Here is a 22918-nt window from a genome sequence, read left to right on the forward strand (position 1 = left end):
TCTAACTGCCGCGTCTGTTTCCTCCCCAGGAAATAAACGGCATCACTGCAGCACTGGCTGAAGAACTCTTTGAAAAAGGTACATAGCCATTGGCTCTTGAAATGCTGGGGGCCATTCGCCTGGTCTAGTAGGTAGCTGTAGGCCCAGGGTGGCACTAAACTCATCTGTTAGAGCCTAGCCAGGTCCCACCTCCTTGAGGGTGTTAAGTCCCTGGCCTCGGCCCGCAGCCAAGTCTACCCACTTGCTTGCCCTGCAGGTGAGGATCCTCAAGTTAAGATTCTTCGTTACAATTTTACTGTTGTGGGGTATGTGGGGGGACACGTGTGTCACAGCACACGTGTGGAGGTCAGAGGACAACTTGGTAGAGTCAGTTCTCTCCTTCCGCCTTTATGTAGGTTCTGGGGATCAAACTCAGGTAGCCAGGCTTGTGTAAGGTGAGTGCCTGGGACTCACCTCAGTCTCAGGATCTGTTCCCAAGCTACACGGGGTGTTGAAAAGGTGGCTGGCATGCTGCCATCTTGCACCTGACTTGTCCTTGCTTGGAAGTGTTGAGATTGCAAGTAGAAGCCAATCTTGGGTCCTGGTGTTATTAACAATTAACACTAGTGGAATGAGCACTCCCTGCCCACAGTCTTACATGTAGCATCTTACTGCCTTCCCTGAGGTAAAGGTAAGGACACTGGGGGTCAGAAGCTCAGAAACCTGGAGGAAGGAGCAAGTTAAGGTTTAAACACTAGCATCCTAGGTCTGTAGTTGACCCCAGCCTCTGCATATTAGAGGATGCAGAGTAGTTGTGACACCAAGAACACTGCCCCTCCCAGCCTTCTCTGGCTCAGTGCCTTAGCCTCTCCTCGGCCTCACTCTTCAGGATGGCTCCCCGGTCCCACAGCCCATCCCTTCTCTCTCATCGTGTGTCTAGGATTGCCCTGTGCCCAGACGAGCTCAGAAGGGCTGCTCCTGTGTACCTAAGACTGTAGCCTTGCATGGTGGGTGGGGTGGGTGCATGTCATGGGTGCTTGCTGCATGCTTATTGACTGTTGGCTTGGTGTGTATATTCCCTGGCTGTACCCCAGGCCGGCACTGGGGCTGGACACTCACCCTTGGGTCTGGCTGTTACAGGAGAACAGCTGCTGGGAGCCGGCGAGGTCTTTGCCATCAGACCCTTGCAGCTCTACGCTGTCACGGAGCAGCTGCAGCAAGGAAAGCCTACTTGTGCCAGCGGTGATGCCAAGACTGACCTTGGGCACATCCTAGACTTCACCTGTCGCCTTAGGTACCTTAAGGTAAAGATGCAGCGGCGTAGTTGTGGGTAGTCAGTCTCTCAGTTGGCTCTCATGCCTGACAGCTCACCAGCTGGAGTGTGTGAAGAGACCTAGGCTCGGGCTCTCCATGGAGGAAAGCCGCCTGATGCTCTTGATGCTGTGCTTCTGCCTGTGAGCACCAGGGGGCATCCTGGCCCATTGTCTGAATACCGTTGAAGGGGTCAGGCTTTGAGTGGACAGCTGCTGCCACATTCCCTCAGGAGTGCAGAAAGGGAGCGGTTACTACAGCATCCCTAACTTCAGTCCGTCTTTGGCCTCAGGTTGCTGGCACAGAAGGACCTTTTGGGACCAGCAACATTCAGGAGCAGCTCCTGCCCTTTGATCTTTCTATATTCAAGTCTCTTCATCAGGTGGAGGTAAGGCCCGAGACTGCTGGTGAGCAGACAGGACTGAGCCCCACACAGCAGCCCCTGCACTGCCGTCCGTCCGTATGTAGGGAATGGTTGGGTAGCAAGTGGTAAGGCCCGCTGCTCTCCTGGTTAGCAGCGTGTTGGCAGATTCTAGCCCAGTAAATCAGCCAGACAGGAGGGGCCAGAAAGGGAACCTTTCCTCTCCTTAGCTGGTTTGCAGCAGCTCTCCAGCACTGCTGTAGGCAGCAGGGAAGAAGTATTAGAGAGCAGAGCATCAGAGCTCAGTTCCCTCCAGCCTCTCATGGAGTCAGGAACATGTGTTCTTCGGGTAGAAGTCACGGAATTCACCCTAAAAGCCAGACAGGCAATTCCAGATCTTTGTTTTCCAAGTCAGAGCCTTGAAGGCTCTTTGCTTTCTAGAGCACCCTCACCTAACAAGACATGTTTTATATTACTTCCTACTGAATTCTGGTTCTTAACACCAATTGTGTTGTCATTTTAAAAAGAAAGGGGAGTCAGTAGTGAACAATAAAAGCTGTCTTTTATACGATAAAACCATGTGTTTCCTGAACTTGGCTTTTGTCTTCAGCTCTACTAGTGCCCATGATTCTTGATAAGGTCTCCCCAACTTCTCTGTGAAGTGTGGATGCTTTTGTTCTCAGTTTACAATCGAGGAAACTGAGGCTTGGGAGAAGGAGGAAGTTAGACCAGGATATTGAATTTGACTGAATTCCAGAAGCCTGCTCCCTTGACCTGTTCTTGCCTGAGGACAATGGGGCAGGCTGGGTAAGCAGAAGTGCTCAATGTGCCGTGGAGGAAACGTTCCGTGTTCTCTCACCCTGATTCCCATATCCTCCCTATTCTGTTGACTTGACAAGCTCCAGGTATCCCTTAGCCACAAAAATGGGATTTGTGGCTCATGAGTCTGAGAGTCCATTTTTGAGACAGGGTCTCACTATGTAGCTCTGACAGTCCTGGAACTCACTCTATAAATCAAGCTGGACTCAAACTCACAGGGATCTGCCTGCCTCTGCCTCCAGAGTGCTGGGATTAGAGATATGCTCCACTATGCCTGGCTAGATAGATGCCTTTCTTACTAGATGCTTAAAATGTTTAGCAGCACTGAGTAGCACTGGGGGATTAAAGAGGCCGAGTTTTGAGTCATCTCTTGTCTGGGGATTTGAGCTTGCCTGTGGGATGAACATCTAGTTCCTGGGGTTTCTGAGGGGCCAAGACGCTGTTTCTGAGACACAGCTGTTGTTTGTTCCAGATAAGTCATTGTGATGCTAAGCACATCCGAGGGCTGGTCACCTCCAAGCCAACTTTAGCCACATTGAGTGTCAGATTCTCAGCAACCTCCATGAAGGTAACTCTGCCTTTGTGTTTCTGCTGGGGCCTGACCTGTGGGGCATAGCCTTTGTAAGTGAAGCTAATAGAACTTCCTCTGAGTCCAGCAAGTGCTGGCTTAGCACTCATTTGTATCTCGTCGTCCATGGCCTTGAAGGGGAGGTGTAGAAGGCTGGACCCTGTTGGACGTGAGCAACAGAAATAGTGCAGCTGTTGATGTAGAGAGTTTCTTTCACCATATGTGGATGTCATCATAATAATGTAAGCTCCTCCCTTAGCATGGAGACTGTATAATGGTAGCATATTTTGTGACTTCTGATCAAGATTTAGGTTTGTTGAAAATTCTTTCTCTTGAGGCTGCTGACTCGAAGAAGCTTTAGAGAGAGCAGAGTAGCTACCTTTTCCTCTGGGAAGTACCCCTTGCCATGTAGCCAAAGGAACTCAGGGTGATCCCATAGAAGAAGATGTCTTGTAGGCATCAAAAGTCAAGCCAAGGGGAAGAAGAATGTCAGGCCGAGAAGAGCTGCCTCCCTGTCCTGTGGTGATTGATGCCCTGTGCTGCTGCTCTGTCTCCATGATGATTCTCTCCCTGTGAAGTAATGGTTAAGGGGTTTGTTGTCCACGGTGGAGACCATTCTGAAAGCATGGTTGCCTGGCAACATCGTGAATTCAGACCTTCAGCCTCTGAAGGTTAAGCCAGGAAAGATATCACTGTCTAGCAGAGGCCCAGGGGCGCTTGACTAGCATTTGTTCCTGAAGTCACAGGACCAGAACATATTCCAAGCCTTTCAGTTATTTCACAACCGCTTTAAGACACATAAACCAAAGCCCATTTAATGCAAGCTCATTTCCACATGCTAAATATGCTTCAGCTCTTCCTTAAATTTTGCAACGATGGCGCGTTCTACTTAGTGTTGCGTGAGGGTTCAACAGATGTTCTTATGCAGGAAGTCCTTGTTCCTGAGGCCTCCGAATTTGATGAGTGGGAGCCAGAAGGCACAGCCCTTGAAGGCCCTGTGACTGCTGTTATCCCTACATGGCAAGCTCTGACCACTCTAGACCTGAGCCACAACAGCATCTCTGAGATCGACGAGTCTGTGGTATGCTTGCAGCAGCCTCCCAAGGCTTTCAGACCTCCCAGGCCCTAGGGATGGCTATTATACTTTACTTTTTCTGAAGGCCCACAAAAAAAAAAAAAAAAAAAAAAAAAAAAAAAAAATTCAGTGCTCTACACATTGTTTTATAGTTTTTAAGTGAAAATGTAAAATGGTGAGTAAATACATAAAACCAAGCGAAGCATATGAACTATGTATGCATTCAATATAACCAAACCATGGTAAATGATAATATTCATTCCTAAGGAATAGCAGAAAATTCATTGCCTAGAATACAGGTATACAGGTCTTAAGAGTGTGATTCTTTTTGTGATCCTGTGGGGGTGGGCAGGGTTAAAAAAGAACAGGTTCCCCTGTCTTTTGTGGACGTTACCATTTGTATTACTTCAGCCAGTTGTTTTGTCCAGACAGTGGATTCCTTTGGGTTTCTGCTGAGTGGACAGTGGGAGATGTCAGTGGCCCTGCAAAGACAGACCAGCCTGAAATGTGTTGAAGCACTGGGTACATGGACTGTGTAGGGTCCTACCACCTTGAGTAACACTGCACATTCTTTTCTTTCATAAGAAACTGATCCCAAAGATTGAGTACCTGGACCTGAGTCACAACGGAGTACTAGTTGTGGACAACCTACAGGTAATGTCTGCCCACTCGCTCCCTCGGGCCCTGCTCTCCTGGTGGTCCAGAGGCTGGAGAAGCGTTGCACCCCAGGGCCAGCAAGCATAGGGCTTTGCCTTCCTCTCGGGCGTCCAGGGATGCACTGATGGCTTTAGTTCCAAAGTGTTGGAAAAGCTGAGTGAGTGTGTGCAGAGTGTGATGGTGATAGGCAGGCTGATTTTCAGTGCTCACCTAACCTCTCTGCAGGGGATACACACCACTCGTTAGGGCGTGTGAGAGAGGGAAGAGGGACTTCCTTTCCCAACAGTTGTCAGAAAGACTTGCAAAGCTGCCTCCCAGAACTGGTCCCCTTGGTCTGAAAGGGCACAGTGACCTCTCTGGAGGCCTGACCTGTGTGTGCGGCCACTGTGTTTCCCCTGCTACTACAGCACCTGTACAACCTCGTACACCTTGACCTGTCCTACAACAAGCTCTCCTCCCTGGAAGGCGTGCACACAAAACTGGGCAATGTCAAAACCCTCAACCTGGCGGGCAACTTCCTAGAGAGTCTGAGCGGCCTGCACAAACTCTACTCTCTGGTTAATCTGGACCTCAGAAACAACAGGATTGAGCAGGTGAGCACCAGCCCTGAGGGCCTCAGGGATCTGGGATTGCTGGGCCTTGGTGTTTGTTATCTATTTTGTTGTTTTTGTTTTGTTTTGTTTTTTGTTTTTTGAGACAGGGTTTCTCTGTGTAGCTTTGGAGCCTTTCCTGGAACTCACTCTGTAGCCCAGCCTGCCCTCAAACTCACTGAGATTCCCCTGGCTCTGCCTCCCGAGAGCTGGGATTAAAGGCGTGGGCCACCGCCACCCATCTAGTGTTTGTTATCTTAAAGGAAAGAAAACCAACAGGATTCTGTTCACTTAAAATTAAGCAGCCATCAAGTGTGTAGTCTGTTGCTGAAATGTTCGAAGAAGGGGCCAAATGGCACTTGTGTCTTGCAGTTGGAGGAGGTCAAGAGCATAGGCAGCCTACCATGTCTGGAGCGTGTAGCCTTGCTGAACAACCCTCTGAGCATCATCCCTGACTACCGGACCAAGGTGCTCTCCCAGTTTGGAGAACGAGCCTCTGAGGTAAGCCCCAGAACCACCAGCAGAGCCCAGAGACTAGCAGGGTGAATTCCAGGTCTTCAGGGCTCTTGTCTGCTTCAGAGGGGTATCTGTTTTTCAGATGTGCAAGTCCACTGCTCTCTGTGGGAAGGCTCCCTGCAGTTCCCAGGCCTCTCCCATCAGCTGTATATTCCTGAGCAGGCTTCATGTGTGCCAGAACTTCAGGAACACATAAGCACAGAGGGATTGTCTTCAACTTTTAAAAAATGCATTGGAAACTGGTTAGTGGTGGCACATGCCTTTAGTCCCAGCACTCAGGAGGTGGAGGCAGGGGGATCTGTGAGTTTGAGGCCAGCCTGGTCTACAGAGTGAGTTCCAGGACAGCCAGGGCTGCACAGAGAGACCCTGTCTTGAGGGCTAGGAAGGTGGCTCCGGTGATAAAGTGCCAGCTCTGAAAGCACAGGGATCTGAGTTTGATCCCTGGGACCCAAGTCAAAAGAAAAACCGAAACAAAACAAATAACAGAAACCCTGTCTTCAAGAGCCAAAAAAAGAAATACGTTGGGTATTTTAGACAAGGGGCATAGAATAAGATGCCTAAAATTATATGTAAGATTTTTATTCAATTTATGTAAGATGCCTAAAATTATCAGTTTCTTGGACAGCTGGTAATCCTGTTGCTTAACTACCAACCTTGAGATTTTTTTTCCTTTACTGGATCAATCCAGCCCTGTGCCCGCTGCCTACAACAGTATAGGTGCCGCCATGCTAACCAGGACAGTTCCTACTCCTTCCCCTCAGCCTCAGCAGGCTTCGTCCCCATCCCACCCTCTCCCCAGTCCGTAGAACTTACTTTCTGCAGATCCCAGGCCAGAAGATGTCGGAGGTCTGTTTGCATCTGTCTCCAGCTTTCTCTGCTCCCAGCAAGCCACTTCGTCCACGCTGTCCCTAAGATCATTTTCTTCTCTTTTCTTCCTTTTTTTGTTTCTTGTCTTTTTGAGACAGGGTTTCTCTGTGTAGCCTTGGCTGTCCTAGAACTCACTCTATAGACCAGGCTGGCCTTGAACTCACAGAGATCCCCCTTCCTCTGCCTTCTGAGTGCTGGGATTAAAGGCCTGCACCACCACCGTCCAGTTTCCAATGCATTTTTAAAAAGTTGAAGAGAATCCCTCTGTGCTTGTGTGTTCCTGGAATATTCCTGGCCTGAAGTTCTGGCATTAACTTCCTGGCCTGAGTGCTGGGATTAAAGGTGTGCACCACCACTGCCTGGCCCTAAGATAATTTTCGTAAAATGTCATCTCTAGCTGGAGATAATTGATTATACTTGTAATTCCAGAACTCAGGATCTGAGGCAAGAGGGTTATCCAGAGTCCAGGGCCAGCCTGGGTGATGGAGTGAGACCCTGTCTCAAAGAAAAAAAAAAAAAAAAAAAAACAAGAAAGAAAGAAAAAATAATAAACAAATAAACAGACAAAAAAGGTAGCTCCCCCTTTTTTGGCTCCAGAGCTAGAAAGCGTCCTTGATTCCATAGCGTCAGCACCTGTCCAGTGCTTTTGGACTGTCCTTCGTGCGGTCTTTCTGCCTGCATGCCAGCCCACAGCTCTGCAGACTAGGACTCCGGCTTGCTCCCGTACACTGTTATCTTCGCCCCACTGCTCCCTTGTCCAGAAGGTTCTCTTCCTGCTCTCTGACAGTCAGGTCTGCCTGTGTTTGCCTGTAAGTAGGGACTCAGTCCATCCACTCCCTTCTCACGGGGCTGCTGCCCCCCTTAGTGGAGAGGGACTCCTGAAGATGGATTAAGCTATGTGGGACCTCCATGGACCCTCCAAGGTGGTTCCAGGGCACTTACGTTGTGGTGAGGAGCCTCCCTTAGCCTCCAGTGTCTTCTCAGAGCCTGTAGGGGTGCTCAGACCCCGTCTTAGCAGGATCCCACCATTTTCCCAATGTGCTTCGCCGGTCTCCATGCTGTGAGCTACTTTCTGGGCTCTGCAGATCTGTCTGGATGATGCAGCAACCACCGAGAAGGAACTGGACACTGTGGAAGTCCTGAAAGCCATTCAGAAAGCCAAGGATGTCAAGTCCAAACTGAGCAACACAGAAAAGAAGGTAAGCATTCGGGGTAGGAGAGCCAGCCAAGGATGGAACTTTGCTTGGGGAAACTGAGCCATGGAATCCCTCAGGTCTCTGATCATTACCACCCCCTTCTCCCCATGAAACCTCAGGCTGGGTCCTCAAGTGGTATGGTGATGGGACCTACTATTTGATTGTATAAGATCGTTTTCAACCTCCTTTGGTTGGGAGAATGCTGAGCTCTTTCCTCCACATCACTGGCCTTAGCTTTCCTGTTCTTCGTGTCCTTTTCTCTCTCCTGGACTGACTCAGTGTTCTTCCTCAGGTTGGTGAGGACTCCCGACTCCCAGCTGCTCCCTGCGTCAGACCCAGCAGCTCCCCACCCACTGCAGCTCCCACTTCAGCCTCCCTGCCTCAGCCTATTCTCTCCAACCAAGGTAATCATGAATAGACCCTCCTCCTCGCTGAGCTGCTTGGTGCTGCCTGGACCGCAGGCAGAGCTAGGCTTGAGGGAGGAAGGTCGGCACTTGCTTCCTACAGGGTCAGGCACGGGGAGGTGGCACCTTCTGCAGGCTGGCTCCTGGGGTGGCACATGGCAGGGAGGTGCCCGGCCTGATTTCAGCGCTATTGTTTGCTTAGTGAGGGCCCCTATCCCTTTATATCAGTCCATTTCCTGTAGGGCACCACAGGGTGTTGGACAGAGAACTGAGGCTGCCCTTTGAGTAGGCTTAGGCTGTTGGCTCATGAGGATCTGTTCCCCTGCAGACAGTGTGGTCAGGTCAGCTCCTAGAAAGCCAGGCCTTGTTGTGTTCCTGAGTCTGGAACCCTTGATCCCTATGTAGAGAGCTTACTTTTATTGTTGTGATGCCTCTGGCACTCAAGGTCCCCAAAATACTGCATTTATGGGGCCAAGATGGGCTGTCTGTCCCCATGGACCCATAGAAGGACAATCTCTTTCATCTGTGAGCATTTTCAAAGGGCTTTCACCTCTGAACCCAGGCATCCTCGGAGATGAGTGAGTGAACCAGGTGCCATGAGCGTGGCTGCCGGCCTGGCCCCGACAGAAGAGGGGCAGGTATGCCGTCCCAAGGGGAGCTGAGGCTCGGGACACACGAAAGAACGCCGCCTGCCAGGCTCCTGGAGATGCAGAACTTGGTGTGAGGTCCTGAGAAACTAGTTTGGCCCTAGATTTTAAGAGCCAGAAATACATTTCTACTCCTTGACCTGGTGACCCCACTGGAGGAAACTTTTCTAGAGAGGGCTGAGATCCTGGGGAAAGGGAAGTTCTCCCCACTAGCAGCACCAAACTGTGACATGCACACCAAGGGGAGCCAGGAAGGCAGCTGTGGCACAGACCCCTCCACAGCAGTCCTGTCAGGGCGAGAAGCTGAGCTACAGGCGAGACGGCACTCCCTTAGGTTAAGGCAGAATCCCTGCGCACAGCAGCCTGAGGAGGTCACAGCTGTGACGTGCAGAAGAGAAGCCATGAAAACGCAGCAGTGGAGCGAGGGCCAGGACACTGGACATTGCCTTTGTCAGACTGTGACAACAATTTTTATTTTTATTTTTCATAAAAGAGGAAGAAAGTTTGAGTCTCTGTGAGGAAGTTTCCCTGACCTCTCTTCAGGTCCCCACAGTATTCTACCATATAGAAAGCATGCAACCATAGACTTTTGGGGACAGGGCGATACTAAGGTCCCAAGGTCCAGGATATAACCTGTTCTATCATTTGTTGAATCAGTGTGTGTGTGTGTGTGTGTGTGTGTGTGTGTGTGTGTGTGTGTGTCTGTGCACGCATGGACAGGCAAGTCAAGAACAAGGCCAAAAGCTGTTCCTGGCTAGGCAGGAGGAATGATTGTCTCCTCCAGGCCGCAGCTGCCAGCAGCCCTGTGCCTTGTGGTGGTGAAGTCTGCAGCCTGGGGCAAGCCTCAGCTACCCTTTCCTTGGGGCCCTTTCACCCCTGGGTGCTCTGTAGTATGTCCCCCTTTTCCCAGTCATTGGACACTGAGAGATGTTGTCACAGATTTACACCTCTTGTAAATAAAACTACAGTGGATGTCTTTGTGTGCACATCTCTTTCCTTTGGGTGAGAAATGACAAAGGTCAAACCCCTGTCTGAGGACTCCTGATGTCCCCTGTCCCATCTGCTGAGTGGCCCTTTCTGACCACTTGTTTGTACAGGCCATGGTCCAGGAAGGAAGCGGACAGACTGTCCTGTCTGCATTTCCTCATGCCCAAACAAGGCTGGGGGGTGGGGGGTAGTGGCAAGAAAATACTTTTTTTTTTTTTTTTTTTTTTTTTTCTTTTTTGTCCTCACAAATGTGAGGCACCCACATCTATGTGTGTTTGGCCATGTGTTATTGGAGCTGGCCTGGGTGGACAGGAATTTTTCTGTATGAGAACAGCTTTTCTGACTTACTCTGGTGGCTCCCAGCCTGACCTATAGAAAACCCACTTGTGAAAAAACTGGGCATTTGAGGCCTACCTGAAGGGGGTGCTGTCCAGAAACCACCAGGCCTCTAGTCGTCACAGCTGTTAGAGCAGTGGAAGATTGTGACTGATAGGGGCCAATGTCCAAAATGCCAGAGTTCATTCTCCAGCCCTGTCTGGGGCTGAGAGAAGGCTGTGTTTTAGACGTGATTAGCAGCAGGCAGGCAGCTGAGTTCATGTTCCATCTTCCTGGCCATGAGATCTCAAGCGACGTGCAGCCTCTTGGAACCTCTTGCAGCTTCCTCTGTTTTCTCAACCATTAAGTGGATACATCCTACTTCATGGATTCTAAGATGCACACATTTTCACCCTGTGACTTCTCTGAAATTGAGATGCGTCTTTCAGTCAGTGGCGTCCCCTAGTTGCTGTCAGCCAGCTGGTAATCGTGATGGAGTCGTGGGAAAACCTTCCGTGGACATCTCCTATGACCAAGATGGCACCTCATCCACAGATCTTAGATTTGATGAAATGTGGTAAAGACCAAGAGGTGCGCATGAGCTGATGCTGGGGAGGCGCTGAGCACTGCTAAGGCTCACAGGACTGGTCGGTCGGTCGGTCGGTAGGGGCTCCTTCCTTCGTCCTGAGTTGGGGTTTCAGGACAGGGCCTCTAGGAATACGGAGCCACTTGGGGAGAGACTGTATGCCTATGGAAGAACGAGGTAGAACAGTTTGGGAATACCTTTAGGACTGCAGCAGAGGTGGTAGCAGAGATGACTCTGGAAAGATGGGTTGACTTAAGACACAGGAGCAGGGGCAACATAAGCCAAGGCTGGGGGCGCTTTGTGCATGGCTGTGTGCTTGCTGCCTTCCTCCCTCGCAGCCTCTGCAGCTTAGCTTCCTGGGGGTACCTGGGCTTGGGCTGCCTGCTTACCCTTTGGGCAGAGAACACGGGCTGTGTGAGTTGTCCTGTTCTAGGCGGCAGTCAAGCTGAACAAGGTACCATGGGCTCTGAGGGTTCAGTCATTTGACTGGGCCATGGTGGCTGTTCAGTAGCAAAGCCAGGCTGTGGAGGCAGGACTCTTCTAGACCAGTTAGCTACAGTCTGAAGCATGGTTTGTTGTTGCTTTGGTTGGTGTTTCTTAAGTGGGGAGAAGGGGGTTCCCCTTAACTAAGTAGCAAACTGGAGTGCAGTAATGGATCCAAACAGACTATTCATAAAATACCTTCAGTGTGGCTTCAGTAACCAGTGCATTTCCAAGTGCAGGAGCAGGGCTGCTACAGCCCGTAGGACCGTCAGCCGGGCACCCTGCTAAGCAGCCTGTGGCTTCAGACTCCAGCTGTGTTCAGCAAGCCATACAAGAAAGTCTGCAAAGCCTGGCTTCCTGCTAAAGGGTCCCGTGCTTGGAATTTGCAAGCCCTGCGGAGATAGCAGATGCGGGCACAGAGTCCCTTATAGTCCTTTCCTTAGACAGTGTTCCAATGTGCCCAAGGCTATTGATAAGTATATCCCCAAACTGCTTTCCTGACAGGTGGAGCAGCTTGTAGCCCAGTCCCCACCACTTCCTAGTTAGGCTGGGCCTGGCTGCATGCTCTAACCATGTCTTAGTAAGAGAAAAGATAGTCTCCTGTTTCAATTTGTCTTTCTTTGTGTAAGCATTGTTTTGTATATCTACTGGTCATTCTTCCATGGAATGTCTGTTCATATTCTTTGCATTCTCAGAGTTTTCAAACTGCTCATTCCCCATTTCTGTAATCTATAAGAAGAGCTCCTTAAAAGGTTAAGATATAGGTCTTTGTTTCTATTCCGAGCACTTTTTTCCTCTGTACATTTCTCTGTGCGTTGTTTTATCTCAGTCTGTAGAGTGCACCTCTGGGGTTTGGTCTTCATGACTCCTTCCCCAGCTTGTCTGCTCAGGAAGCCCCGCCCCCCCACCCGCCCAGTAGAGACCCACTTGCTCAGTCTTGAGTTGCTGAGGAGTTACTGAGTTACTGCATTTTATTCTGTGACCCATTTAATGACTTGGGGTCTGGCCTGTGCCTGGCCGTGCCACGAGCCCAAGGCCTAGCCTCTTGTTGAACAGCTGCTCTTCCTGCCCACCTGCCTACCCCATCTCTGCAGGAATCATGTTCGTACAGGAAGAGGCCCTGGCCAGCAGCCTCTCATCCACCGACAGTCTACCGCCCGAGGACCGGCCCATTGCCCAAGACTGCTCTGACTCCTTGGAATCTATCCCCGCAGGACAGGTAATACCCTCACCTGCTCCTGGGCACTGTTTCCTCAACCACGATGCTGCTGTCTGACTTGTTCGCAGTGGGATGTGGCCTGTGTTGCTAGGGCTTCTGGGAGTACTTTGCATGACACGCAGTCTTTTTGTCTCCAGTTGGGTCATCTTCATAGACCAAGTGGTTAAGGGTCTCAGTTTGGCCTCCTCCATCTCATGGGAACAGGCAACACTGGGGCCCTGAGGGACAGAAGGTGGGCATTCTTTGGGCACACTTGAGCTGGCTGCTCAAGGGGAACAGCACCCCGAGGCCACTTTGTCCCTTCCCACATGTCACCTTGGTCTGAACAGTGACTCTAACGTCTTTTTTGTAGCTGTTGTCCAGGCTTCTGGGGCCCATCTCTGTGTCCCTGGAAAAAAGAAGAGGAAAATGAGTGCCTGGTGCTGTGTGCTCCATGCCTGGACCTCCCTGCCCCTTATTCTTGCACAGCAGGGTCATGGTCATGTGATGTACGACAGTCTGCAGAGGCTTTGTCTGTCCCGAGTACTCTGTCCTTAAGGGTATAGAAAAGGGACGTAGTGTCAACCTGGTATGCAGAAAGCACTGAGGGACCTTGCCAGAACCACCTTTCATCATGTGCACTACCTGGGGCCAGGCCAGAACACCTGGACCCTCGGGTAGCACAAAGATCCCTCAGATGCCAGACCTCATGGAAACAGGTCCAGGGCTGGGTATGTAGACTCAGGTCAGATGGGTGGGAAAGCCAGCCCTGCTGAATATTAGAAAGTAGTCAGATGAGCATTTCCCCAAGTTCCAGAGACACCACAATGGAGAATAGACGTGGCCAGGCAGCACCCAGTGAGTGCCAAGGAACAGCTGCAGCAGGTGAGGCTTACCGTTCTCTCCTCTGTCAGGTGGCGTCTGAAGATTTACGGGATGTGCCAGGAGCGGTTGGTGGTGCAAGGTAGGGAAGAGAGCCTCGGCCTCCGCGGCAGACTGGGCAACGAGTGGGCTCTGGTCAGTAGCCTGTCCGTGGGAGTCTGTCTTTACTCCAGCACAGTTGAGAGGAGCTGCCTGATCGACATTATCTTACAATGGAGGTTGGCAAATCAAAGCCAATGTGGGCCACTGTACAGTGGGTCTGCTGTACGGTGAGCCAAGAACAAGTGTTCTCTCTTGGTTTGCTGGTGGAGCTTGTGTGGTTTTGTGAGTCAGGGTCTCCCAGCAGCTCAAGCTGACCTCATATTCATGGCGTCACTGCTCCTCACCCCGAGTGTCGGCATCACAGAACTAAGCCTCTCCACCTTGCGGGGTGGTGGTTGCTCTTGCTTTTGTTTTGTTTTTGGTTTTTGCCTCTGAGACAGGGCCTCTCTATAGCCCTGACTGCCCTAGAACTTGTTTTGTAGACCAGGCTGGCCTCGAACTCACACAATTGGCCTGCCTCTGCCTCTGCCTCCTATTGGCTGGGATTAAAGGTGTGTGCCACCATGCCTGACTGCTGCTGCTTTTTGTTGTTATTGTGTTTTAACATTGGTTTATTTTTCTGGGCATAGTGGTGTACCTCTTTAATCTCAGCACTCAAGAAGCAGAAGCAGACAGATACATCTCTATAGGTTCAAGGATAGTCTGGTCTACACAGCAAGTTCCCAAACAGCCAGGGCTACAGAAAGAGAGCCTGTCTCCAAATAAACAAACAGATTGTTTATTTTAATTCTGAGTGTATGAGTATTTGCCTGCACGTATGTATTTGTGCACCACATGTGTGCTTGGTGCCTTTGGAGGCCAAGACAGACAACATCACATCTCCTGCAACTGGAGTCACAGATGTTTGTTAGCCACCATGTGGGTGCTGAGAAACAAACTTAGATTCGCTACGAGAGCTCTGAGTATATTTAACTGCTGAGCCATCTTTCAAGCCCCTGGTTACCACATTCCTAAATTCCTGTTTAAACAAAATTACATGGATAGGACCAGCACACACATCATGAAACATTAGCTCCTTGGCTCTTTACAGAAGTCTGTTTTTATTTATTTATATTATTTTATTGAGACAGGATCTCTACATAGCCCTGGCTAGCCTGGGATTTGCTACATAGACAAGCTGGCTTCAAAACTCAAAGAGATCCACCTGCCTTTGCCCAGTTCTGGGATTAAAGGCCTGCCCCACCATGCCTGACTACAGAAGCGTATTGCTAATTCTTGTTCATGGGAAGGTTGTAGAGTGCAAAGGGGGCTGGAATTTAAATGTGATGGTCCTAGGACCCACCCAACTTGATTTACTGCCTAGAAACCAGAATGCCCCTAAAGGTGGTTATTTTTCAACAAAGAGATTTACCTTGGAATACTTCGTTGCCCCTTTGATGCCTGGCAGCATCCAAATGACAGACACTTCTGTTATGGAAGCCAGATTGGTTTGTGCAGGCTGTGGTGGATAGCTGTGATCTGAGTGTGTAGAAGCCTGGACTCAAGCTGGCTACCCATCCTGATGGCAGCCACTTGAACCGGCTCAGCTGTATGAGAGGCTAGGAGACCCATGGATTGGCTTCCCAGGGTCAGGGTACTACAGCAGACTAGGAGATGGAATGTTCCTGTGCCCTGATCCAGTCTCTTCTTGCACAGCCCAGAACAGGCAGAGCCAGAGGTTCAGGTGGTGCCTGGGTCAGGCCAGATCATCTTCCTGCCCTTCACTTGCATTGGCTACACAGCCACCAACCAGGACTTCATCCAGCGCCTCAGCACACTGATCCGCCAGGCCATTGAACGGCAACTGCCTGCGTGGATTGAGGCTGCCAACCAGCGAGAGGAAGCCCAGGGGGAACAGGGCGAGGAGGAGGAAGAGGAGGAGGAAGAGGAGGATGTTGCTGAAAACCGCTACTTTGAAATGGGACCCCCAGACGTAGAAGAGGAGGGCAGTGGCCAGGGAGAAGAGGAGGATGAGGAGGATGAGGAAGACGAGGAGGCTGAGGAGGAGCGTCTGGCTCTGGAGTGGGCCCTAGGCGCCGATGAGGACTTTCTGCTGGAGCACATCCGCATCCTCAAGGTGCTGTGGTGCTTCCTGATCCATGTGCAGGGCAGCATCCGCCAGTTTGCTGCCTGCCTTGTGCTCACCGACTTTGGCATCGCTGTCTTCGAGATCCCACACCAAGAGTCCCGAGGCAGCAGCCAGCACATCCTGTCATCCCTGCGTTTCGTCTTCTGCTTCCCACATGGCGACCTCACCGAGTTTGGCTTCCTCATGCCAGAGCTGTGTCTGGTACTCAAGGTGCGGCACAGTGAGAACACACTCTTCATCATCTCGGATGCTGTCAACCTGCACGAGTTCCATGCTGACCTACGCTCCTGCTTTGCCCCACAGCACATGGCCATGCTGTGCAGCCCCATCCTCTATGGCAGCCACACCAGCCTGCAGGAGTTCTTGCGCCAGCTGCTCACCTTCTACAAGGTGGAGGGCGGCAGTCAGGAGCGCAGCCAGGGATGCTTCCCTGTCTACTTGGTCTACAGTGACAAGCGCATGGTCCAGACCGCTGCCGGGGACTACTCGGGCAACATCGAGTGGGCCAGCTGCACTCTCTGCTCGGCAGTGCGGCGCTCCTGCTGCGCGCCCTCGGAGGCCGTCAAGTCTGCGGCCATCCCCTACTGGCTGCTGCTCACTGCCCAGCATCTCAACGTCATCAAGGCTGACTTCAACCCCATGCCCAGCCGTGGCACCCACACCTGCCGCAACCGCAATAGCTTCAAGCTTAGCCGTGTGCCGCTCTCCACCGTGCTGCTGGACCCCACTCGCAGCTGCACCCAGCCACGGGGCGCCTTTGCTGATGGCCATGTGCTCGAGCTGCTGGTTGGCTACCGCTTTGTTACCGCCATCTTTGTGCTGCCCCACGAGAAATTCCACTTCCTGCGAATCTACAATCAGCTACGGGCCTCACTGCAGGACCTGAAGACTGTTGTCATCTCCAAGACTCCTGCAGCTGGGCCGAGACCCCAAAGCCCCCTCCTGGGTGGCCAGTCTGCCAAGGGCAGGGCCAGGTGAGACCAGTGCAGGCTCTTGGGACCTGGGGCCTCGGGGTGGCTTGGGTGTGCTCTCTGGGCATTTGTGCCTTGTGGGAGTCTCCCTTTACTTTCCCTGTCCTCCAGCTTCTCTCCAACCCTGACCACCCCCAGCCCTTGCTTAATGCTCCAGATATCCAGAGGCTTAAAAGCAGCCCAGGCAAGCTGTCCCGTGCAGGACAGGTTAAGTAAGGGAGCCAGCCCTGTCTCGCTTTGTCCCTGGGCCTACCACTGCCCTCTCACATGCTCGAGCATGGTTTCTGGGTCTCCTCCTCCTCCTCTTCATCCCGTGGCTGGCGCTGTCAGCTAGTGACTGCTTCTGGTACCCCTTCCTGAGACCAGCTCCCAAACTTATTTTTTAGCACCACACACAAAGCCCTTCTCAGGAAGGACTGAGTTGTATCTAACTTGGGAGCCCCTCCCAAGGGACCTTCTGCAGACCAAAGTGTCTGGGGTAGGTCATCTTTTCTTTGAGCGGAGGTTGCAGTGCTTAGCAGGAAGGAGCTGGCAGCTAGAGCCTATCCACACTGGCCCCTCCCCTTGGATTCCTGGTGAGGGTCCTGCTTTCTGTTGAAGAATTTCCCTACCTGGGAGCAGGCCAAGAATCTAATAGCTCATGTTCTCTATCCTGGCAGAATGCTGAGACCCTATCTTTACCTCTGGTTCTCCTTAGCATCTCTTGGGTCTACCCTCTCCCCCAGTCAGTCCCCAGCTGATGATCCAAAGGGCTTTCAACTCCTGCAGCTGAATCCAGTGCCCCTCTTACACCTGTACAGAGGTGGCCGTCCTATACCTCCACTCACCATGTGAAGCTTAGTTGGTATGCACCTTGTCCTCCTTCCGTGCTACCACAGCCTGGCTTTCTCCTGGGACTCCTGCAGAAACCAGGCCCCTAAAGATGTATCCGTACACCCATGGCAGCAGAGTAGCCCAGCAGCGTCTTGGGTATTTGGTCAAATGCCAGATCATGGCCCCAGGGACTGCAGCAGTTGGACTGGATCTGATGGATGGAGAGGGTGGCATCCAAAAGACCCTACCCCTTCACTGGGTGTGGTCCTGTGGGTGATGGAGAGGGCAACATCCAAAGGACCCTACCCCCTTCACTGGGTGTGGCCCTGTGAGTTGAATGCTGGAGACTGCCAGCTCCCATGAGATTTAAGTTCCTGAGCGTTAGCAGGTCCTGGACCAGTGACATTCCAGCATGGCCATGTGCAGCAGTGGTTGAGTAGACTACATGCCTGGGTTACCTGAAGACACCCCAAAAACAAACTGAAGAGCATTTTGAGTTTTGGTTCTCCCCTCTGCTTGCATACACACCCAGGTTCTAACTTGGGTCCTTCATAAGTACTCTAGGGTGGCATTTCAACACATCTGACACCTTACACCCAAATCATAACTCTGAAGTGGCTTTCTGATGCTTCTGTAGTGCTTTTAAAATGAACTTTCAGGGCTGGGGAGGTGGCTCAGTGGTTAAGAGCACTGGTCAAAAGATGGACTTTCAGTCCATGAGCCAAAGCCTTTATTACGTGTGTATGGCTGGCTCTGGGTGGTCTGCTCTGCCCACATCTGTTCACGAAAAGGACTGACACTTGCCCTCTGCTGTGTGGTCCTCCCATGGAGAGCATAGTGATGAAGTGGGTCACCCAGGACTCCAAGGCTAGCATGTGCTATACAGTCGGCCATCACACTCTGATGTGCATATGATAGGAATCTCCATGGAGTCCACGTGTTTATTTGACATTTCTTGGGTCACTGGGAGATATAGTGATAAGCAGCGACCACAGGAGACCCCAGCAGAAGCTCCGGCTCCAGCTCCAGTTCCGGCTCCAGCTGCAGTCCCAGCAGAGGCCTTGGCTCCAGTTCCAGCTCCAGCAGAGGCTCCAGTTCCAGCAGAGGCTCCAGTTCCAACAGAGGCTCCAGCTCCAGCAGAGGCTCCAGCTCCAGCAGAGGCTCCAGCTCCAGCAGAGGCTCCAGCTCCAGCAGAGGCTCCAGCTCCAGCTCCAGCAGAGGCTCCAGCTCCAGCTCCAGCAGAGGCTCCAACAGAGGCTCCAGCTCCAGCAGAGGCTCCAGCTCCAGCAGAGGCTCCAGCTCCAGCTCCAGCAGAGGCTCCAACAGAGGCTCCAGCTCCAGCAGAGGCTCCAACAGAGGCTCCAGCTCCAGCAGAGGCTCCAACAGAGGCTCCAGCTCCAGCAGAGGCTCCAGCTCCAGCAGAGGCTCCAGCTCCAGTTCCTGCAGAGGCTCCAGCTCCAGCTCCAGCTCCAGCGGAGGCCCCAGCACAAGCTGAGGCCCCTGCCCAGTACCCAAGCGAGCGCCTGATCCAGTCTACATCTGAGGAGAATCAGATCCCCTCTTACTTGCCAATCTGCCCGTCACTCCAACACATTGCCAGTCTTCGGGGGAGGGCCATCATTGATCTCTTCCACAGCAGCATTGCCGAGGTATTGGCCTGGTCTTGCTGCCTGGCACTTGTGTGGTGAGAGGTGTGGGCTCTGCTGACTAGTCCTGAGGATAGGACAGGGTTTGTGTGGGGACATCCTCATGTGGGCCTCAGCTTCATCTGCTCACAGGATGAGGATCTGGGTCAAGAGGTCTGCCACTCAGCTCCCAGCCAGGTGTGCCCTCTGCCCTATCTAAGTCTGTGTGACCCTGCTGCAGGTATATACCCCCATGTCTACCTCCTGTTTGCACCTCTTTCCTGCTCTGAGTTTATTAGATACATGAGATGAGCTTCCTGTCCCTTTTCGTCCAAGGCCATGAGCAGTTCCTAGGACCCAGGAGTCACCACAGCAGCAGGGCTGACACAATTGAGGGGATGTGCTGCCTGGAGTCTGCACTCGAGTGAGCGTGCTCTAGAAGGCAGGGGGCGTGGTCTGGCCCACCCCTCTCCTGCAGGCTCCCACATAAGCCCTCTGTGCCCAGGTTGAGAACGAGGAGCTGCGGCACCTGCTGTGGTCATCGGTGGTGTTCTACCAGAGCCCGGGGCTGGAGGTGACGGCCTGCGTGATGCTCTCCACCAAGGCCGTCTACCTGGTGCTGCACGACAGCCTCCGCCGCTACTTCTCGGAGCCACTCCAGGGTAGGCGCTCGGCCTCGGGCCTCGAGCAGGGGCGGCTCTGGGCTGAGAGTCCCTTAGCTGAGGAAGGGGTGACAACCGTACTTCCCTCTTAGAACTGCCGTACGGACCTAAGGCCAGACAGATGGCCATGCCAGGAGATGCTTGGGAACTGGCTGTCACACGCAAGGATTTGGCAGCCTCTGCCTCTTGGCGCTCGGTGGCAGCCGCATCCAGTGACTTGGTGCCTCTGCTGAGCTAACGTGGTTGAGGCCGATACCCCCCACCCAGGCTCCTAGAAGCCTCCCTCCGCCTGTGCAGGTGGTGGTGACTCCTTGCCAGGTGACCTTCCTGCTGGACATGTTTATCCTCAGCCTCTTCTCTCCATCACAGATTTCTGGAACCAGAAAAACCCGGACTATAACAACAGTCCTTTCCACATCTCTCAGTGCTTTGTGTTCAAGCTCAGTGACCTGCAGTCAGTCAACGTTGGCCTTTTTGACCAGTACTTCCGGCTGACGGGTAAGTGACCCAGTGTGTTTGTCCCAGTCTGGGTGAAGGCCAGTGTCGCCAGTGGCTTCCACCTCGGACATGTGGGTGCCCTATCACTGGGCACGTTATCTCCACTGACAAGCCAGCTCCTCGGGTGAGGAAGCCGCTTCGGGAACTGCTGAGATGGCAGCCCTCTCGCCCCCCGGGTCCATAGCAGGAGGTGGGTGTGCAGGGGCATAGCCAACCCACACTGCAGCCGAGTGCCTGGGGCAGGATGTTTCTGACTCACACTTCCTGAAGACAGAAAGCTAAGCTCTTCCCCTAACGCCTCTATCCCCTTCCAGAAAACTGTCTCAGCCCTTCCTGCCTGAGATATGGCCACCTCCCTGGGTCCATGATGCCCTCCCACATGGACCCTCTGGGTCCTGGCTTTCTGGGCAGGGACCTTGCAGGGGATGGAGTGGTGGCCTGTATCTGTGACCAGCGTCTTCTTGTGCAGGCTCCTCCCCATCGCAGGTGGTCACGTGCCTGACCCGGGACAGCTACCTGACACACTGCTTCCTCCAGCACCTTATGCTCGTGCTCTCCTCCCTGGAGCGCTCCCCCTCGCCTGAGCCTGTGGATAAGGACTTCTACTCAGAATTTGGGGACAAGAACACAGGTACCCTGACCCCCAGAACCCTCACTGCCCGTGTCTCTAACTGTCCCCCTTCTCTGCCAAGCTGGTTATGTGGGCCTCTTCCATGGCAGAGACTCCATCCCAGGAGTCTCATCCAGCAGGTGTAGCTCTCAGCCCAGACCTTGGAGCACCCCCCCCCCACTACCTCTCATTTAGAGTCTAGGGCTGGCGTGGGGCTACTGTTGCTTCTAACCCCACACAGGCTAGCCCAGGCTACAACCCTGGTGTCACGTCTTTCTGTAGGAAAAATGGAGAACTATGAGCTGATCCATTCCAGCCGTGTCAAGTTCACCTACCCCAGTGAGGAAGAGGTTGGGGACCTGACCTTTATCGTGGCACAGAAGATGGCTGATCCTGAAAAGGCTCCAGCCCTCAGCATCTTGCTGTATATACAGGCCTTCCAGGTGGCCCCACCACAACCTGGACGGAGCAGGGGTTCACTGCGCCCCAAGACACTCCTGCTCACCAGTGCTGAGATCTTTCTCCTGGATGAGGACTACATCCACTATCCATTGCCTGAATTTGCCAAAGAGCCACCACAGAGGGACAGATACCGGCTAGACGATGGCCGCCGTGTCCGGGATTTGGACCGGGTGCTTATGGGCTACCAGCCCTACCCCCAGGCCCTCACTCTTGTGTTTGATGACATGCAGGGTCACGATCTCATGGGCAGTGTCACCCTGGACCACTTTGGGGAGATGCCTGGTGGTCCTGGCAGGGCTGGCCAGGGCCGGGAGGTCCAGTGGCAGGTGTTTGTCCCCAGTGCTGAGAGCCGAGAAAAGCTCATCTCACTGCTGGCACGCCAGTGGGAGACGCTTTGTGGCAGGGAGCTGCCTGTGGAGCTCACTGGCTAGTGCAAGCCGTGGCAGCCCTGGCCACCTGCCATGTGCAGCCCAGTCTGGTGCCCGAGAGGGCAAGGAAGCAGGCCTTCTGTGTTCTTTCTAAGGTGTTCTCCCCTCCCTGGATTCCTTACATTGATTGCCTACAGCCCCCACACAGCTCCCACAGAGAATGTGAACATGTATGTTGAGTTCTTCTTCCTAATGCCAGGAAGAAGTATGCCAGCCCCACCCCACCAGAGTGTCCTTGTGATGCCAGCTTCCCTGTGTGCCTGCCTCTGAAGTGGCATGGCCAGGCACACAGCCTTGTTCTGTCCTTGATTGTGATGCTGTTGTTAACACTGGCGCTGTGAACCTGGTGACCTCCACGTCCTTCCCTGAAGTGTTGAGTCCAGTCCTTTGTTGCTGTTGCTGTTGTTGTGGGCATTTTGCTGCTAATTATGAAGCTGGTAGCAGAATATACATTGCAAGCTCCCATTTTGTGGGCTTTTCCAACATGGAGGCTTCCTTAGGTCCAGAAAAGAGGAAATCCTGTGGGGAGTTCCCAGGCCAGGGGGCCCAGAGCAGCCGGTGCGGGGACCCTAGAGCTGCCAGCACAAACGTAATTCCTGTTGCCTATTTTCTCTATTCCAATAAAGCCGAGTTTGACAGAGGCTGGGTCTTCTAGGTAAAGACAGCTGGGGTCCCCAAAGGGCTTCGACCAAGGGTATGGTCAGTATGGGGGAGACTAGAGATGAGGGGGTGGGGTGGGGACCTCTGGTTGGGGCCATGCTGGTTTCTGGTCAATCCTGGAGCCTAGGCAAAGAATAGTCCATGCAGCTCTTCAGGACACACCTCCCATAGCAGCCCGCCCTCCCTTTCACCTCCTCAGGGGGTCCTGCATCTGGGTCTAGCCCCACTTGAAGCTTCAGCCTAAGGGTGGGGCCTGAAGACTGGACTTGCTGATACGTGTGGGACCAGGGGTCCAATGAAGACGGTCTATGAATGGCAGAGGAAGTGGACCAGGTGGTGGGTAGTGGCAAAAAAAGAGCCCCTGCCTATCTCTCTGTGCCTGTAGTCATGCCAGAGGGTTGGGGGTTACCTCAGGGACGCTGCCAAGTAGGACCTAAGAGTTCATGGATGGTCATTGATAAGTATTGGATTCCTGGTTATTGGGTATCCTCTGCCTATGGAATAAGCCAATCAAGCAGAGTTAATAAGCCTAGGTTTAAAAACAGAACAAAGCAACTCCTGGATGACTCTCAGAAAGG

General features: G+C 52.7%; 1 protein-coding gene across 2 annotated transcripts in view; it reads left to right on the plus strand.

Moving 5' to 3' along the window:
* Nucleotides 1-22321, plus strand: part of Nisch (nischarin) — a 36797-nt gene extending 14476 nt beyond the window's left edge. The window contains exons 4-21 of one of the 2 annotated variants that reach the window (XM_028891302.1): nucleotides 30-78; nucleotides 1120-1283; nucleotides 1583-1678; nucleotides 2943-3038; nucleotides 3967-4119; nucleotides 4699-4767; nucleotides 5178-5363; nucleotides 5733-5861; nucleotides 7829-7942; nucleotides 8232-8343; nucleotides 12456-12580; nucleotides 13474-13523; nucleotides 15179-16585; nucleotides 18372-19044; nucleotides 19526-19682; nucleotides 20052-20180; nucleotides 20650-20811; nucleotides 21073-22321. In XM_028891302.1, coding sequence (XP_028747135.1) covers nucleotides 30-78; nucleotides 1120-1283; nucleotides 1583-1678; nucleotides 2943-3038; nucleotides 3967-4119; nucleotides 4699-4767; nucleotides 5178-5363; nucleotides 5733-5861; nucleotides 7829-7942; nucleotides 8232-8343; nucleotides 12456-12580; nucleotides 13474-13523; nucleotides 15179-16585; nucleotides 18372-19044; nucleotides 19526-19682; nucleotides 20052-20180; nucleotides 20650-20811; nucleotides 21073-21683 — 4482 coding nt within the window. In that variant the 3' untranslated portion in view covers nucleotides 21684-22321. Of the gene's footprint in view, nucleotides 1-29; nucleotides 79-1119; nucleotides 1284-1582; nucleotides 1679-2942; nucleotides 3039-3966; nucleotides 4120-4698; nucleotides 4768-5177; nucleotides 5364-5732; nucleotides 5862-7828; nucleotides 7943-8231; nucleotides 8344-8905; nucleotides 9967-12455; nucleotides 12581-13473; nucleotides 13524-15178; nucleotides 16586-18371; nucleotides 19045-19525; nucleotides 19683-20051; nucleotides 20181-20649; nucleotides 20812-21072 lie in introns of those variants that run through there. The other variant, XM_028891303.2, reaches the window with a different exon arrangement.
* The last annotated feature ends 597 nt before the right edge of the window (nucleotides 22322-22918 follow it).

Source organism: Peromyscus leucopus, chromosome 9, assembly GCF_004664715.2.
Source record: "Peromyscus leucopus breed LL Stock chromosome 9, UCI_PerLeu_2.1, whole genome shotgun sequence".
NCBI classification, from domain to species: Eukaryota; Metazoa; Chordata; class Mammalia; order Rodentia; family Cricetidae; genus Peromyscus; species Peromyscus leucopus.